The sequence below is a fragment of the Simochromis diagramma genome, unplaced genomic scaffold (genome assembly GCF_900408965.1).
Source record: "Simochromis diagramma unplaced genomic scaffold, fSimDia1.1 OVJJ01000302.1, whole genome shotgun sequence".
NCBI classification, from domain to species: domain Eukaryota; kingdom Metazoa; phylum Chordata; class Actinopteri; order Cichliformes; family Cichlidae; genus Simochromis; species Simochromis diagramma.
The window spans coordinates 6096690-6113269 of NW_024386792.1; the positions used below are offsets into that span (position 1 = coordinate 6096690).

The 16580-nt window shown below is 40.9% G+C and overlaps 1 protein-coding gene across 4 annotated transcripts in view; it reads right to left on the reverse strand.

The window, feature by feature from the left end:
- Positions 1 to 287: 287 nt before the first annotated feature.
- Positions 288 to 16580, reverse strand: part of npnta (nephronectin a) — a 55489-nt gene continuing 39196 nt past the window's right edge. For all 4 annotated transcript variants that reach the window (XM_040024035.1, XM_040024037.1, XM_040024038.1 and 1 more), the window contains 6 exons: positions 15336 to 15458; positions 13635 to 14057; positions 7509 to 7598; positions 6228 to 6326; positions 2273 to 2532; positions 288 to 2127 (listed from right to left, as the gene is read on the reverse strand). In XM_040024035.1, coding sequence (XP_039879969.1) covers positions 2017 to 2127; positions 2273 to 2532; positions 6228 to 6326; positions 7509 to 7598; positions 13635 to 14057; positions 15336 to 15458 — 1106 coding nt within the window. In that variant the 3' untranslated portion in view covers positions 288 to 2016. The remainder of the gene's footprint in view (positions 2128 to 2272; positions 2533 to 6227; positions 6327 to 7508; positions 7599 to 13634; positions 14058 to 15335; positions 15459 to 16580) is intronic.

Genomic DNA, 16580 nt, shown 5'->3' on the forward strand with positions numbered 1-16580 from the left:
AAAGTGACTATGTCACCAATGATTTTCCAGAACTTTTTGTGTGTTAAAAAAACTACACCCTCAACACCCTTTGATATGCGATGAAGGTGTAAATTAGCTGCTGACACCAAAGTCTTTTTTTTTAAAGGCTGTAAAGTTGCATTTTAACACAGATGTCTTTGACTCACTTTTGGAAACAGCAGGCATTTCTGGATCTGCAGTTTTTGATATTTCCAACATGTTGTAATTTCTGAGCCTCTACTTATCCTTCCTGGGTGGAAGCCAGAGGGATAAATCATGTTTTTTTCCCAAATATTAACATTTTACCATGTTTTGTAAGGATTGTGGGGCTAGGTGGACTGGAAATGTAAATTAACTGGCTTAAACAATATTGTGCTTTTGTGTTCAGACCACACAAAGGATTTTACAATACAAGCCACATTCACAACCCAAATGCTCGCCCACACACACATTCAGAACTTTATTGATTGCACTGTAAAACCTTTATTTGTCTCACACATCCATACCTACAGCTAATTTAGAATCACCAATCACCTAGCATGTCCGTCTTTGGAAGTAAGCCAATTTTGGTTTTTTTGTTGTTGTTTTTTTGTAAACACACCATTCAAATGTTTTTTTTATTTACATACTGGTCTGGATAATTCTGAATTTGGTGAATGCAACCATGCACACAGAAAACCTTTACAATGCCCTTCATTATCACATCATACAATATGCAACTATGTGCTTAGCAAGTTACAAACAGAGCTATAAACCATATGAAGACACATTTTTGGACACTTTAAACAGCCTTGCACTACACAAGGTTTTGATCTGTGTACATGTTCTTTCCTTAAAAGTTGAAATATCAACCAGCTGAAATCCAATCAATATCTACGTATGAATTTACATAACATATAAATCACACAACAAATGGGATTGTTTAGAGTATGTACACACAACTACATTTACAATAATACAATTTGTGAAAACCTAAAAAGGTGTTGGTGTCATCATCTTTATAACAAACTGCACTTAATATAACAAAGCACAAAGTGTATAATAAAAAGTAACTTTTCGGTTGACTCGAAAATCGTACAATGATTCTGTTTTACACGTTTCAAGTATCTGAAGAACATGATCGCAGAGTTTAACCAACCTCAACAGGCAATAACACGATAGAAAAGATGCTAAATATCTGAACTTTCTGCGACCAAGCAGGTCTTTGAAATGCTGTGGCAACAAAAAGGACCTTTCAGACAAAGCTGTGCTATAGAACAGTAGCCGGTAATTAAAACGAAAAACAACTCACATTTGACCAGCAAAATTAGCGGTAAACTGACTTTTGGTGTTATGCTGTGGGCCTATATCAGATTGAAAGAAATCTGCATTAGAACCAATTCAATTTTGACAAATAAAATTTGTATTTTATGTACATTTTTTAAATCTCCAACCAAAAGAAATCTACCGCTTGTTTCTTCTTCTTTTTTTCTGATCAAAACAGTCACAAAATGCACCCCTGGCCACATGTTTTCACCATTAAGCAACTAAAAAAGCAATGGCTTGTGGTTAAAGGATCAAAGCAAAGCAAAAGCGGGCTCCCTAAATAAAGGAACAATCCTCTCTCCGGGAAGAAATGAAGTGAGCGTGGGCCTGTCAGCGGTGCGGCTGGAAGGCTGCCAGTGCTGTTAGGTGGAGGACATTTCCATGGTGAGTAGGTACATGCACACTTTAGAGTAATAAGGTGATGGAGTGAGATGGAAGCTGAGAGGACTGGGGATGTGCTGCTGGGATCCACCCACGAGGACAGGTTCGGTCCTTTTATTAACGGACAGCCGAGTGAGAGAAACCCACTGTTCTGCAGACGCATGATTTGGGGGGATTTTGTTTACACGACGGCTGAGGGGTTTAGGGAGGGATCAGTGAGTGCCCAGGCAGAGAGAGAGAGAGCGGGGAGAGGGGGGGTCACAACAGAGTCCGTTCTCTTTGAGATGAGTTTCTCTCTTGTTTTCTTTCTGCCTCGCCCTGTTCTGTCAGTCAAAGTCTCCTCAGATTGTGCTCCTCTGTGCAGGAGCCTTTCCTCAAGGTTATGTCGTCCACGGCCATCTCTCCGCTCCTGCCTCGCCCGCGCTCCCCCTTCAGGATCACCTGATGAACAGCAGTAAAATGAGGCACACTGAGGTATTCTTACATAGGAACAGGAACATAAAGTATGAACATTAAATGATGTTAGATGTTTAAATATTTTTACTTTATGAGAGACTCATTTTTTTATATTTATTGTTATACTTACACTTTCCAGGCCTGTGCCCCATAATGTGATCTGGGTGTGTCTCCAGCCATTTCCACCTGTTCGACCCCAGACTGCTGGACTGTACTGCTTTCCCTTCTTCACAAACACTTGGAGCATTCCCACATGGTGACCTGCCAGCTTGTGCCGGAATGACAAGCACAGATTGCCGTCATTCCAGGGAGGGATAAGGGGGAGGACCAGCCGCGCTCCTCGTCCAGTCCTCTTGTTTCCTGCTTCGGGTATCGTTAGGTAGCGTCCACCTGCGGATGCAAGTCACAGATTTTAAGTCAGTGATGACATGGTAATCTAAATTTTCACAAAAAAAAAAAAAAGTAAAGACTGAGTTGTGTTGATAAGATTAAGCTGCATGAGCTTTCTGTGAGAAGGCTGTACTCTGAAACTACTTAATAAAATAATCAATGTTTGTGGCTTTGCCGTTTTTTTTCTAAATGTCATGTTGTTTATCACCTATATCACCATCAGTCTGTACACAGTGCAGAAAAATATATAAGCAAGAATCAGGGATTTGGTTTGAATGCACTTCAATTGAGCCAAACAAAGTTGAAAGACAGATCTGAGAGAAAATTTGTTGAAACAGACCAGAAGAACTAAAATGACCAAAAAAATGGACAAAACTCTCTTTCCTTTAGCTTTGTTTTTGGGATGCATGTGCATTTTTACTGCCACAGAAACTGGTTTCTATTTCACCATGTATACCATCACACATACCTGTCATTTAAAAACATTTTTATTGGCGTTATTTTCTAGAATCCCGATGCAAACTTCTGATGACAATGTTTCCCTAGTGGTTTCTAGAAAGCCACATTGTGTTTTCCTGTCACTTTATTGCTCTCACTTGAAGAATAGTAAAAAGAAATATACACACCAGCCAATTCAATAGGTACACTTTCGAAACTGCTTGTTAACACAAATATCTAACCAACCAATCAATGGCAGTGACTCAGTGCTTTAAGGCATGTAGACATAGTCAATATGATCTGCTGAAGTTCAAACTGAGGATCAGAATCTGGGTCCAAGGACTTGCTTGTTAGGACTAAATGATGAGCAAAGATCTCCTTCACATACTGCTACACTACGCTTGAAAGTGCATTATGGTACTGTGGATTTCTGATAAGGCTCCATCTGTCAACCAGTGGCTACAGTCTGTGATATGTATTGTGCCAATGGAAGCCTTCTCTACAGCACTTAAGGACAAACCTTTCCTTTTCTATCGCACATGGGACCCTTTTTTGGCCCATCTGGACACTCCTTCTGCTCAGAGGTTGAAATCGGGCTTACGGGATTTAGCCTGGCAACAAAGGGACAATTGTTAACCTTTTTCATTGTCTATTACTATTGCTGTTGGGTTTTTCTTTCTACCTCCCAGGTCCTGCTATACATGTAGATGCATCTTTGTCCTGTATATGTATATGCTGGTGACTGCTGTTTTCCTGCTTTGCAATTAAAAGTTCAATAAAAAAAAAAACCCAAAAAAACCCCTGAGGATCAGAATGAGGAAGAAATGAGATTTAAGTGATTTTAAACGAGGCGTTTTGTTGATGCCATATTTGCTGCTCTTGGCTGCATGTGATTTACTGTACTGGGATATTTCTCCACAACCATCTCTCGGGTTTACAGAGAATGGTCTGAATAAAATCAAAACACATGAGAGTGGCAGTTCTCTGTGTAAAGTAAAGCTCTATTGATGTCATAGATGACATGAGAATGGCCAGACTCAGACGGTATAGCAACTCAAGTCATATCAAAATAACGCAAAGGTCATCTCTGAACGCACAACATGTGGAACATTGAAGTAGATGTACTACAGGAAACCGAGGCTACAATTCCCAAGGGCTCATTCGAATTGGACAATAGAAGACTGGAAAAATGTCGCTTAACTCTCCATTTCTGCTGTGACATTTAGACCAGCGGTCCCCAACCCCCGGGCCTCGGACTGGTACCGGTCAGTGAGTCGTTTGGTACCGGGCCATGAGAGTTGAGGCTCAGGTGTGAAATGTATGGTTTTCAGTGTTATTTTGTTATCGTTTTTAATCGTTAACTCGGTTTTCCTGGGTCTTTTCACGTGTGTTATGAATAAATCTTCTTTTTTTCGGTACCGGTACTAGTTTTATTTTGTTGTATTTATCCGCGACACCTTAAAGGCCAGTCCGTGAAAATATTGTCGGGCATAAACCGGTCCGTGGCGCAAAAAAGGTTGGGGACCGCTGATTTAGACGATAGTGTCAGAATTTGGCTGAACATCCATCCATGCTTTCAAACATGAAAGCATGGGTGCTGTGTTGTATCAATGGTTCAGGCTCGGTGTGATGGTGTGATGGTCTGAGGGACAGTTTCTGGTAACACCATGAGCCTCAGCCTTCCTGCATATTGTTGCTGACCATGTCTGTGACTACAATGTGCTCACCTTCTAATGTCTGCTTCCAACAGTCAATCAATCAATCAATCAAGGCTTTATTCACCACGTGCAGGTTGCCCTGCAGTGAAACACGCCATGTCACGAAGCTCAAATGATTTCTGTTTTTTGAACATGACATTGAGTTCACTGTACTCAAATGGCCTCTACAGTCACCTGATCTCGATCCAATAGAGCACCTTTGGGATGTGTTGGAACAAGAGATTCACATCATCGATGTGTAGCCAAAAAACTGCATCAACTGTGCAATGCTGTCATGTTTTTGTAGTGTACTTGTTTTTGTTTTCCTGTAATTGTGGTTAATTTATCATTTAAAACAAACGTGGTATATAAACATAACTGATACTTATGTTTCTGTGCATGAAAATCTCCAAAATACATATACAGTATATAGATACTAGACAAACCCTTGACCCATTTATGTTTCTTTCCCTCAAAATACATCTAGTGGCCCTGGCAACTAGATGTATTTTGGAGATTTTAATTTATGCATTAGTTAGTGATAGTTGAGCTACAGTTTTAAAAATTTAAAGGCGATAGAGCCTCTGAGTATTAGCTGATTAATGCTGATGTATTTTGCTTATACAGCATGTATGGCTGGTGTTAACTGCAGGGGGTGTATTAAGTATCTGCAGGCCCACAGAAGCTTTCTGCATAAATTATGAGCGCTCTCCAAATCTATGCCAATCCTCTAATGGGCATGAGTGTTTGCCCGTGGCTGTCGATCAAAGTACTTAAAGGGATGAACAGTAAATAATTACATGCTTCATAACACACTGGGGATTTTGCAAAAAACTAGGCAGACACACACACACACGCACACATATATGTACAGTATAGCTAAGCGATTATTTAAGTGTTCTGATTAACATTAGTAGCACAGAGAGGTTACTGCAAATTGAAATGTTGTCCATTAAAAGGAATTTCTCTAAGTCAGCACTTAGCTTATGATTCATTCTAAATGATTGGTCAGGGATCTTAAAGGTCTGGGGAAAGAAAAAACCTTTATTGCCTTTGTGAAGGAGCTCGGACTTTAGCTGAAATGAGGCCTCATTCGGAATGTCTGAAAACACTAATAACTGCAAGACTAAACAATTTGCCAAAGGAAACCAAACCTAGTTAAACAGTTCCAGTACACTGCACCTTTAAGCCTTCTCACTACCCGTAGAGAGTCCTCTTAACATAATTCACTATGTCTTCTCCTCGTCTGAACCCACAAAGTAACGGTGTTGTATTCCTATTTAATGTGAGCCACAGGTATCCCTGATGGGTCACGTAATCTACTTCTCATTTGCATCGCTTTGCAGAGTGAAGCGCTAATCTCCAGAGGAGACAAACGACTTCCCTGGAGTGATTTCACCTTGACCTGTAATTGAGTAGAAGCTACTTAGATTGCCAGAGTGTGAGTTTGCGCGTGTGAAGCAGCACGGCTCGTGTTATTTCTAGTTCCTGCCAATAAAACAAACACTTTGCCGTATTACAAACGTGTGACTGAGGAGAATCAAGTTGCCCTTCAATTACCTGACGGATCAGGCGTCGTCTCCCAGTGCAGGTCCCCGTCTTTGTCCCTGATCCAGCCACAAAGACCATCATCAAAGGAGCAGCTCAGATACCCCGACTCTGAATAGAAGAAAAAAAAACACACACTTTTCAGAGAAGTGGAGGGCGCACACACTTGCACGAGGCGTCAGTCTGCTCTTTGTAATGCTTCACAGTAACCTTGCTTTTTTTTTGCCTCTAACTTCCCCAGGAGCGAGAGGACTGGCGAAGCTTCTTCTGATGAACAAGATGATACAATAAAAGCGTAAACATTTGTTGTAATGTTGTAATCTCTCTGAAGAGATCTGATGCACTGGAGAAAAATGAATTGGAAATGGAGCTGCACAAATTACGAGCAGAAGTGCATTCATCTATAAAAATAAGAGAAAAATATCATAAATATTTACATGAGCTGCAGGAACTGCTGATGTCATTGTGTTTGTAAGTGAACACAAAGACTACTGTTTGCATGCCTTGCATTGTAATTAAAATACATCGTGGTTACAACACAGCTGTAATATTCAGTGACTGATGATTTCTAAGATCCCAGTGATGATGCCCAGACAATAACATTAAGGCAACACAGGCAAAGCAGCTGCTGTACCATGCAGGCGCTGCGGTACAAATTGGTTCGATGAAAATAACATCCATCATTTTGTCCCTGAAACAGAATTTCCAAGAAAAAAGAAAAAAAAAATGCCAGTTCATTTTCTGAGCCAATGAAAACGCTCTGTGCCTGTGACACGGCGTATCAAATGATACACCCAAACCACAATAAACACACAACTAAATCATTAGGCAATCTTTGCTGCATACCATTGACATCAATAAATCACATTGAGCAAACATGACAGGAGAAGCCATCTCCTCACAAAAGCTTGTTGTTGTGGGAACCTCCTTAATAACTCAAGTATTACGAAGGTTTTGGGCGAAGCTCTGATGTGCTTCAAAATGGTCAATTCATCATTCAAGCAGTCAAGCAATCAAGCTGGCGTAATGCAAAAAGTGGGAAAAGTCTGGCACCGCTTTCTGGGCTGCGAGCCATTATTTAAACCGAAACGACCAGATGTCATGTGTCACCCCCTGGTGAAGGCCCTATCAAAACACATCTGGTCACTGTAATACCTTCACCCTCTGCAGCAGCACTGCGGGAGATGATTGTCAGTTTCATTTTGGTCACGGTAAATGCGGCTCGTCCATCATCATTCGAGCTCAATGAGCGGGGCTCTTGCTGATTGTCTCTGTCAAATGTGTTTTGTTTACCTGGGTCATCCTTGGCTTCGTCTGCCGTGTTGCCGAGCTCAATGTCAAAGTCGATGTCGAGGACTGTGTTGCCACTGGGGTTCCGGGGGACTGAGAGGAAAGAGACAGAGAAACAGAGACAAAGGCTTAGATAAAGGATTAACAAAGGTATTATGTTTGTTCACTAACGTCTGCCTGTGGCTGTTATATCCCTTTTTTTCATTACTCAAAGATTTTACATGGCGAAATCAATGTCATGGCTTAGCACCTCCATAACCAATGCCAGTCACATTTAATAACAGGCAAGACTCCAGAGACTGGAATACCTGAGAAAAACCTGTAGCAACACTAGAGGTCTAATGTGAGTCATAAAGAGGAAAAGGAAGATGGCTCATCTGATGCAACATCTGAGCAAATGTTACGGCTGCACACCTAGCAGCTTCAGTACACGAACGTACACGAGGTACACGGCCTCTCCTTAAATAGCCTCTTTCCTTGTCCGATGGTGTCACCCTGACCAAAATATCACAGACTGAGCCGAGTCATTAAAGGTCAAGTGTGCGCCGGAGAAAAAAAAACATGTTTTTTTTAGTGAGCAATGTTTTGACCTTTTTGTTCTGTTAGAATGATCACTGTCTGGTTTTAAAATGCCTTTTGAAAATGGTTGAAAATGTCAAAAAAAAAATATAAAGTACAGAGACATCCTTATTTTGATATATACTGGGTTTGCACTTGTCAGTGGAATTTAATGAGACAAATTATCAATTAAAATATTCTTAGCTCACCAGGCTGCTTCGTGTGCGTTTGCTATGAATGAACTGTAACCTGCACTTGAACTGTCAAGCCCCCCCCAGAGTCCTTAATGTGTGCCCCTTCCCACTCTACACTGAAAGGGCTCCTGCACATGCTGGGTCACGACCACCTGGCAGATTGTGATGTAGTCTGTCAGTCGTAGGAATCTGAGAGTGTGGAGATCACACACACATAAACACACCAGTCTCTCAAGCAATCCCTGGCATCCTGTCTCAGAGTGACGCTGAAAAACTAGTTCATGCATTTATTACTTCCAGGCTGGACTACTGTAATTCATTATTATCAGGATGTCCAAAAAACTCACTGAAAAGCCTTCAGCTAATCCAAAATGCTGCAGCAAGAGTGCTGACAGGGACTAGAAAGAGAGAGCATATTTCTCCTGTTTTGGCTTCCCTTCATTGGCTTCCTGTTAAATCCAGAATTGAATTCAAAATCCTGCTCCTCACATACAAGGTCTTAAATAATCAGGCCCCATCTTATCTTAATGACCTTGTATTACCATATCACCCTATTAGAGCACTTCGCTCTCGCACTGCAGGCCTACTTGTTGTTCCTAGAGTATTTAAAAGTAGAATGGGAGGGAGAGCCTTCAGTTTTCAGGCCCCTCTTCTGTGGAACCAGCTTCCAGTTTGGATTCGGGAGACAGACACTATCTCTGCTTTTAAGATTAGGCTTAAAACTTTCCTTTTTGCTAAAGCATATAGTTAGGCCTTAGTTATGCTGCAATAGACGTAGGCTGCTGGGGATTCCCATGATGCATTGAGTTTTTCCTTTCCAGTCACCTTTCTCACTCACTATGTGTTAACAGACCTCTCTGCATTGAATCATATCTGTTATTAACCTCTGTCTCTCTTCCACAGCATGTCTTTTATCCTGTCTTCCTTCTCTCACCCCAACCGGTCGCAGCAGATGGCCCCGCCCCTCCCTGAGCCTGGTTCTGCCGGAGGTTTCTTCCTGTTAAAAGGGAGTTTTCCTTCCCACTGTCGCCAAAGTGCTTGCTCATAGGGGCTCATATGATTGTTGGGTTTTTCTCTGTATCTATGAAGCGCCTTGAGGCGACTTTTGTTGTGATTTGGCGCTATATAAATAAAATTGAATTGAATAATTAATTAATCCAGGTCTCTCTGTGTGTCTGTGCTTTTAAGGAACAAGCATCCCTATGAATTTGGTTGTAGAGTATATACCTATGAGTCATGTAAAAAAGAAAGGGCATTGTCTTTCAGCTCTAAGGTTTAATATATCACGCTCTTACTGCTTCCAGAGGAATTAGGAGGGTAAAGTAGCAGCTCGGTCCTGCTAATCAAATGCGCTTAATTAATTCATCATGAGCAAGTGTGAGCAAGGAGAAAAGACCACAGCAATGACCTTAGAGAAGCAACTGTTGCTCTCCATTAATCTGAGAATGGTCAGAAGGGTCATTTCTAAACAATTTGAAGTCTGTTATTCTGCAGTGAGAAAGATTACTCACAAAGGAAAACATTTGTGAATAAAACTCAAGACTCTCCCAGTCTTCCTGGGAGTGGACGTCCAAGCAAATTCACTCCAAGGTCAGATTGTGCAGTTCTAAGAGAAACTGCAAAAAACCCAGAAGCTGCATATTAGACTCAACTACCCAGAGTCTCTATCTATCTATCAATCAATCTATCTATCTATCTATGATGTCTTTGTAATGTGGGGTAGAGGGGGGAGAAAAACATGTAAACAATAATTTGAAATATGCTGTGATGTTTGACTCTTGACCTTGTGTGTGTGTGCGTGTGTGTGTTTCAAGCCAGTTATTTGGCAGTAAAAGCTGCAGAGTTGATATTCTACATTCTGCCCAATTGCCGAGCAAAAAGTAAAGAAAGAAAGAGTTTAAGGTTTAGAGACAAGTGCAGTGTACTTATTCCTTTCTAGACACCGTGTAGCTGCATCTTTTAACCGGCAGGTTAAACATCGCACTTCATCATCCATCCATCACTGTCGCTCAGTGAAAGCCTCACATCTCTGCATCTTGCATTCAGAGATTAAGAGCCTTATTTAAGCCTAATTTACAAGAATTCCTGACACAATTCACGGCATGTTTATATTCTGGGAAATATGTTTATTGGAGTTCTTGCTGACTTCGATGGAGGTAGAAGTGGCAGGCAACAACATTAACGTGAAGAGGGGAAGCAGCGAGACACAGCTAGCCTGCCTCTCTCTGTAGTTAAACAAATGTGACTATTAGCATTTCAAAAGCTTACTAATTGGCAGTTCTGGCACTATGTCTTTAAACCTTATCCAGACAGAGTCATAACAATTTGTTGTTTTATAGGCATTTGTGTAGCATTATCATCATTATTTGGCTGGAAGCCGACTTCATGGTGTTTTGCCAAGCAAACAGCAGAGATGCTACGCAGGACAAGCTGTCGTTGTAGTAATAAGCAAAGACACTGTCATTTTTTTTCTTTTACATTTCGCTTCTAACACACGTCGATAACAAAAATGCACAATTCAGATAAGTGTATCTCTTCATCTCAGCCTCTGCTCCTTATCTTACTGTGAGGTGATCACAGCTTTCACATTTTTCCTTAATGATTAAAAGGTTATAGAGACGAGGTTTTCAAAAACTCACTTCACGGGTCAAGACCCAAAGGAATCTGTGAAAACCTTTGAATTAGTTCCGACTGAAACGCACACCTGCACTCGAGAAGCAGCTGAAGTATTCTTCACGCCACAGGGCTCTTCTTCATTTTCATCCCTATTTCCGTCTAATTATTTGAATAATCACTCAGTGATGTCTCTCCTCCCCTCCTTCCCTCTCTCTCTCTCATCTGATTCAAGCCATCCTCGGCAAGCTCTGATTTCTAGAGCTGCTCTGCCGTAGTGCGGACTATTAGATTGATGTCTCCCTCAAGCAGGGCAGACAGGTGTTAAGGTAATCTTCTCTCCTCTTCCCTTTTTCTAATTATGTGATGCCATCTGGCAAGGTGAATAGGAACCACAGTATCTCACCTCTTATTCTGTACTTAGTTTCTCGGCATACATATTTTTGAGGGAGAACAGCTTAATGCCGAGTTTTCAGTAAACACTGTAATTTGCTGTGGCTACAAGCAAGCAAAACGCCAAAAGAGAGACACTTCTTGGAAATAAGCTTTATCGGGTCTTTGATACACAGACAGTATTTGTTAGTGGGATCAACTCGTTGCTGCTTTTTTTGTCTTATCGTTGGATTTACTGAGCACTGTCAACAAAATACAAAATTCCAACCAGCCCTATCATGTAAATGGTGACTGTTTAGCTCGAGAGAGAAAACCGCCCATTTCATCTGTTACATAAAAACGAGGATCGTGATTTCAGCCCTGAACTGCATATTTCAGACTTAGCAGTGGGCGAGTTTTCTCATTAAGAAACAATTCACAGTTCTGAAAAGGTGCAGCACACGATTGGCCTGATTAACTCCTTTGTTAAAGCCAAAAAAAAAGCAGTCTTACCACCTAACATTATTTATAATTCATTCTGTTATTTGGTTTGATTGAGAATGTGATTCATTTTGAAGGTAATTGGTGTCAGAGTTTGCTGCTTGGCCGAGAGCACTGCGTGACATGTGAATAACAAACGGTCTGGCTAAGTTTGTGTTTGTCACTTGAAGCCAAAAAGATAATTACCTTGAGAAGAGAAAGACATTCCTTCTCTCACTGTACAGCTTTGTGACACTGAGCTCATAATACTTCATTTTCTTGCAAAAAAAAAAGGTCATTATTTCCATACAATAGCTGCATTTTGAAGGTGGGTGTAGCTCTATTCGAATGGAAATCACTGTGAATTCCCCTGTATAGGAGACTTAAAGGGAGCGTTCATGCCAGAATCAAATTTACATATTTTACCTCTGGTGTGTAGTGCTTTTTATCGATCTTCTTTTCCCAGAAATTATAAACTGTTTACTCGAGAAAAAAAGCAAGTGGCATGTAGTTTGACTATTGAAGATAAGGCAGGGGATTATATATATATATATATATATACATATATATATATATATATATATATATATATATATATATATATATATACATATATATATAAAATGGTGTAAATGAACAGTTCAGCTATAAGGCAACCAAGAGAAAACAGGGTTCATTTCATAATCATAAAGCTGAAGCTGTAAATGTAAATGCACAGGTGCTTATAGAGTGCTGTTCTGAACTGAGCACTCACAGCACTTTTCATTACAAGAGTACAAAAATCATACACAATATATTCACACAGAGCTTTATTCTGTGTCTGAGCCCCATGTCTCACATTCATGCACTCACATACTGATGAATGCTCAGTATCTTGAACAAGGGTGCTTTAATATACAGACAGGAGGAACCCGGGCATCAAACCACTGACCTTACAACTGCAGGAGAGAGAACATGTTGAATCGTCCTGAGCCACAACCCCAAGGTAACAAACAAGGCTTTCCTACATGTTCAGAGCAGTTAAAGCTGTTCCATCCCCCCAAAAAATACATTTATAAGAACAACGTGTAGTTCTATATGTGCCATGTGAAAGACTGCATCACCTGTATGGAGTGTTTAAGCTCATTGTTTTTGTCCTGCAGCCCACAGCTTTACTGTTCTGGTTCAGTTTTACTGCCTCTAGTCAGCCTTGTTTTCCAGACACAGCAGCTGTTCTCAGTGAAAAAGCTGTAAACACTCATTGTACACTACCTGCCCTGCAACAAGCAGCAATCACTCAAAATAGCAGCTCGCTGCTGAACATTGCAGAGCATTTAGCAGCTCAAGAGCCAGATTTTTTTTCTTATATACATCAAAACAGATTAGTGGACGCATGTGGAACAGACAAAGAAACACCTTATAAGACTCTACAGTTGGATCTAAATATGTCTTATGTCACTTGATTTCCTGATGAAAGTGTCCCTCACACAACACAACATCAATCGTTTTATGACTATGTTTGGATAGTGAAGTGTAAAAGGGGACATTTTAATAAGCAGATGTCTTCTTCATTTTGGGAGCACTGAACTTGTTTGCCAGATAAAAAGAAAAATATACTTAAAGTTAATACTGATGTTGCTCTTTGTGTGCCAGATGTGTAAACAAACAGCTGCCTGCTAACAACTGTACGAGGTAAAAATGTAAATTTTGTGCTTACGGCTTCCTCCGGTAAACATCTGGAGGAAGCACATCAAACTGTTGTGCTTTTTTAATATTTCATGTGTATTCACTTAAGAAAAAACAATATCTATACTTATGACTCAAAAGCTTTGAGTTGTAAGTATGTTTCTGAAAAGGGGAGGAAGCTGTCACAGTGGCTTTAAATCACCTGTTGAAACAAAACAACACCGTAGTAAAGCAAGAAGCCTCTTACTGTGAACATCCCCTCTCTGCTTGGTGACCTCCTTCTGGATGGTATTGTCCACTGGTGTGACCGGTGGCAGTGGCAAGGGTGGTCTGGTGGGAACTGCTGGCCTTGGGATGTAGGGTTTGCGAGTGGGTACCGGTGGCTTTCGGGTGGGTATGAAGGGCTTTCGGGTGGGTATGAAGGGCTTTCGGGTGGGTATGAAGGGCTTTCGGGTGGGGACCAACGGCTTGTGTTGCGATGGGGTCACCCTCGGGCGGGGTGCCTTGGTTGTAGTTGTGGCGGTTGGCGGCAATTTAGGGAAGATGATCTTTGGAGTGACTGGTGGGTGAGTGGTGGTGGTCCTCTGCTGATCCAAGTCTGGGATGTGGTTGTGATGATTTGGAGGCACTTTGCCTGGTCTCGGGGGGTCAATAACCACTTTAGGGATGGCTGAAATAATAAGAAAATGCAGATGGAGCACTGAAATATGAGCACTTAAGAGTTAATGAGGCATACATTTGCAGACTAACTGCAATTATTAGCCTCACTTTTTTGAAGAAGAGGGCTTTACTTCATCTACTGAGACTTCTGATAACCATTACCTAAATGTTAGCACTCTAAAACAAATTGGGTGTCTCCAATCATACTGAAAGCAAAAGCTCACAGCTGCAAATGAAGCTCATAAGTTCACATTCACTCACAGTTACAGGACTTCACAAGCTGAACCATTAAGACAGCCCACGTTCAGTGAACTCCTGCTCTTTGAAAATCGATCTTGCTTTCTTATCATGTCTTTTTTATCTGTCCGTGCGGTCATCTTGATTAGTAATTCTTTGTATGCTCATAGCCAGAGGCTTCGCAGCATAAGTCTAGAGCTGCTTGGAGTGTATGGAATGATTTCTGCACTAAGTCAGGCTGCTGTGCCCCGAAGATCACCCTTGCTCATGTCATCAAAGCTACACCGCCTTTTCCTTTGTGGCTGCACACATTGTCCAGGAGCAGAGACACAGATTGGGGGGTTGGCTTTCTTTTTTTTTCTTTTTGGAGGGGGTGATAGTGGCAGTTTCCTAAGGATTTCATGAGTGAAGAATGAGAGTGGACAAAGGCAAAAGGTTTGAACTCTGTTATTGCCTTTTCAGGTTGCAGGCGACTTTGATATGTGATACATGAATAGGATATTGCAACGTGACTCCCTGAGCACTTGCGGCTCACACCCTTTGGGCAGGACGGTGGGGTGAAGTATATGCAGCAGGTTCCAACTTTGCTCTGTGGAATGCCACATGAGTTGCGCCTGTCCATTGGTTAAATAACTGTGGAGAATAAATGACTCTTTGTCCACTGAGCTGCTGTAAAAAGTGCAGACGCACACTGTGATGAACTCTGTGTCAGTAAGCAGAATGAGACCAACTAACAGATCACAACAAATGACAGATGATGACGACTCCTCTTTGTGTCCTTATTACCCGAGCCGCATGTCAAAAAACCAAGTCAATCTGGGCACATGCGATAAAGGGGCAGGGTGAGTCAAGTAATGACTGACAGCTATTACAAAGAAAGGAATTTCAGTCCAAGCTTTGTGCTTGCAAGCCTATTTCTCCCTCTCTCCCTGCTTTTTTCCCCCCCAGTACATTTTTAAAGACACAGGCAAAGAAAAAAGAAAAAAAACCGAAGCCCTGTTCCTTGTTGCTAAACTGAATATTAGTCCCGGGGTTTTCTCTCAGGACTTACGTTTACAGTCATGGCCCATCCCCCTGTAGCCGTCTTTGCATTTGCACTTGTATGAGCCCGGCGTGTTGTAGCAGGTGGCAAAGCTGCTGCAGTGGCTTTGACCTACAGAGCACTCATCCACATCTGAAAGATAATGGAAGCATAACAACATTCAGCTCCTGGGTGCAAGTGCAGAAAGCTTAAAACGTAAAAGCAGAATATCAAACGCTAATTGCTTCACATCCACTTAAAGGAAGCTTCAAAATTTATGTCATACTGTTAGTGAAAGAGTTTAAGTGGATAATAGTCGACCTTTTATGAATACCGGAGGAAAAATCACCACGAAGGTTGTTGTAAAAGTCCTCCCCAAGATACAGAGATGTGTCTTTTATACATTTAAAGAGCACCTGCCAAGTTGCTCTTGGCCGTTCTTTAATCTGATCAGCTTGATAATTTTATTCAAAAGCAGATAAAATAGGACAGGAATTGCAATAGAAGCTAATCTGTATTTGTTTTTCACATTTTTGGTGGTTAGAATTCATGAGCATGATACTAACAATTAAAAATCCACCTTTTGAAAGTTAAAAGTTTATTAAATTGCCATATTACTAAGTTTTTTTTAATCTCTGTTTTTCTTTTAGTTGAAAAATACAGTCATGTGAAAAAGAAAGTATGGACTTACTGCATCCACGCACCTTGCAGTCATTGAGTCGGCCATGAACTTCTCTGTGTATCAAAATATTCTAAAGTTAAATGTGAGGCCATCTGTCTGACAGCTAAAGCTGAAAGATGCAACGGAAATACGATCCAGAGTTGCAAAGGCAAGACTCCTCCATAACCATGTGAGATATGGTTAATTGCTTGTACAAGTTACATTTTAAAATGCAATTTTCCTGTTTTTTGTTACTGCATTGTTTTCCCTTTGCAAAGTATCTACTGATGTAGTTGTTACACTGAATCGTGTTTTTTAAACTAATTGTTTTACAACCAATTAACCTACAAACAGAAAATCACAACGGGCCTGTTAAATGAGAGATTGGTTGAAAACCGCATCAAAGCATTAAATTAAAATACTAAAGCAAAGCAGAAGTTTGTCACATTGTAGTATCAAACATGGATTTCTGCTACTCATCTCTGCATGCGTGTTTCTTTTCTTTTCATCGGGCTCCTTCATAAGCAGTCCAAAAACAAAACTCGCATCACTAAAAGTACCTCGGCTTAAATTCAAGCCACCTCAGCGCATCTTTGACCTTTGTGTGAGTATTG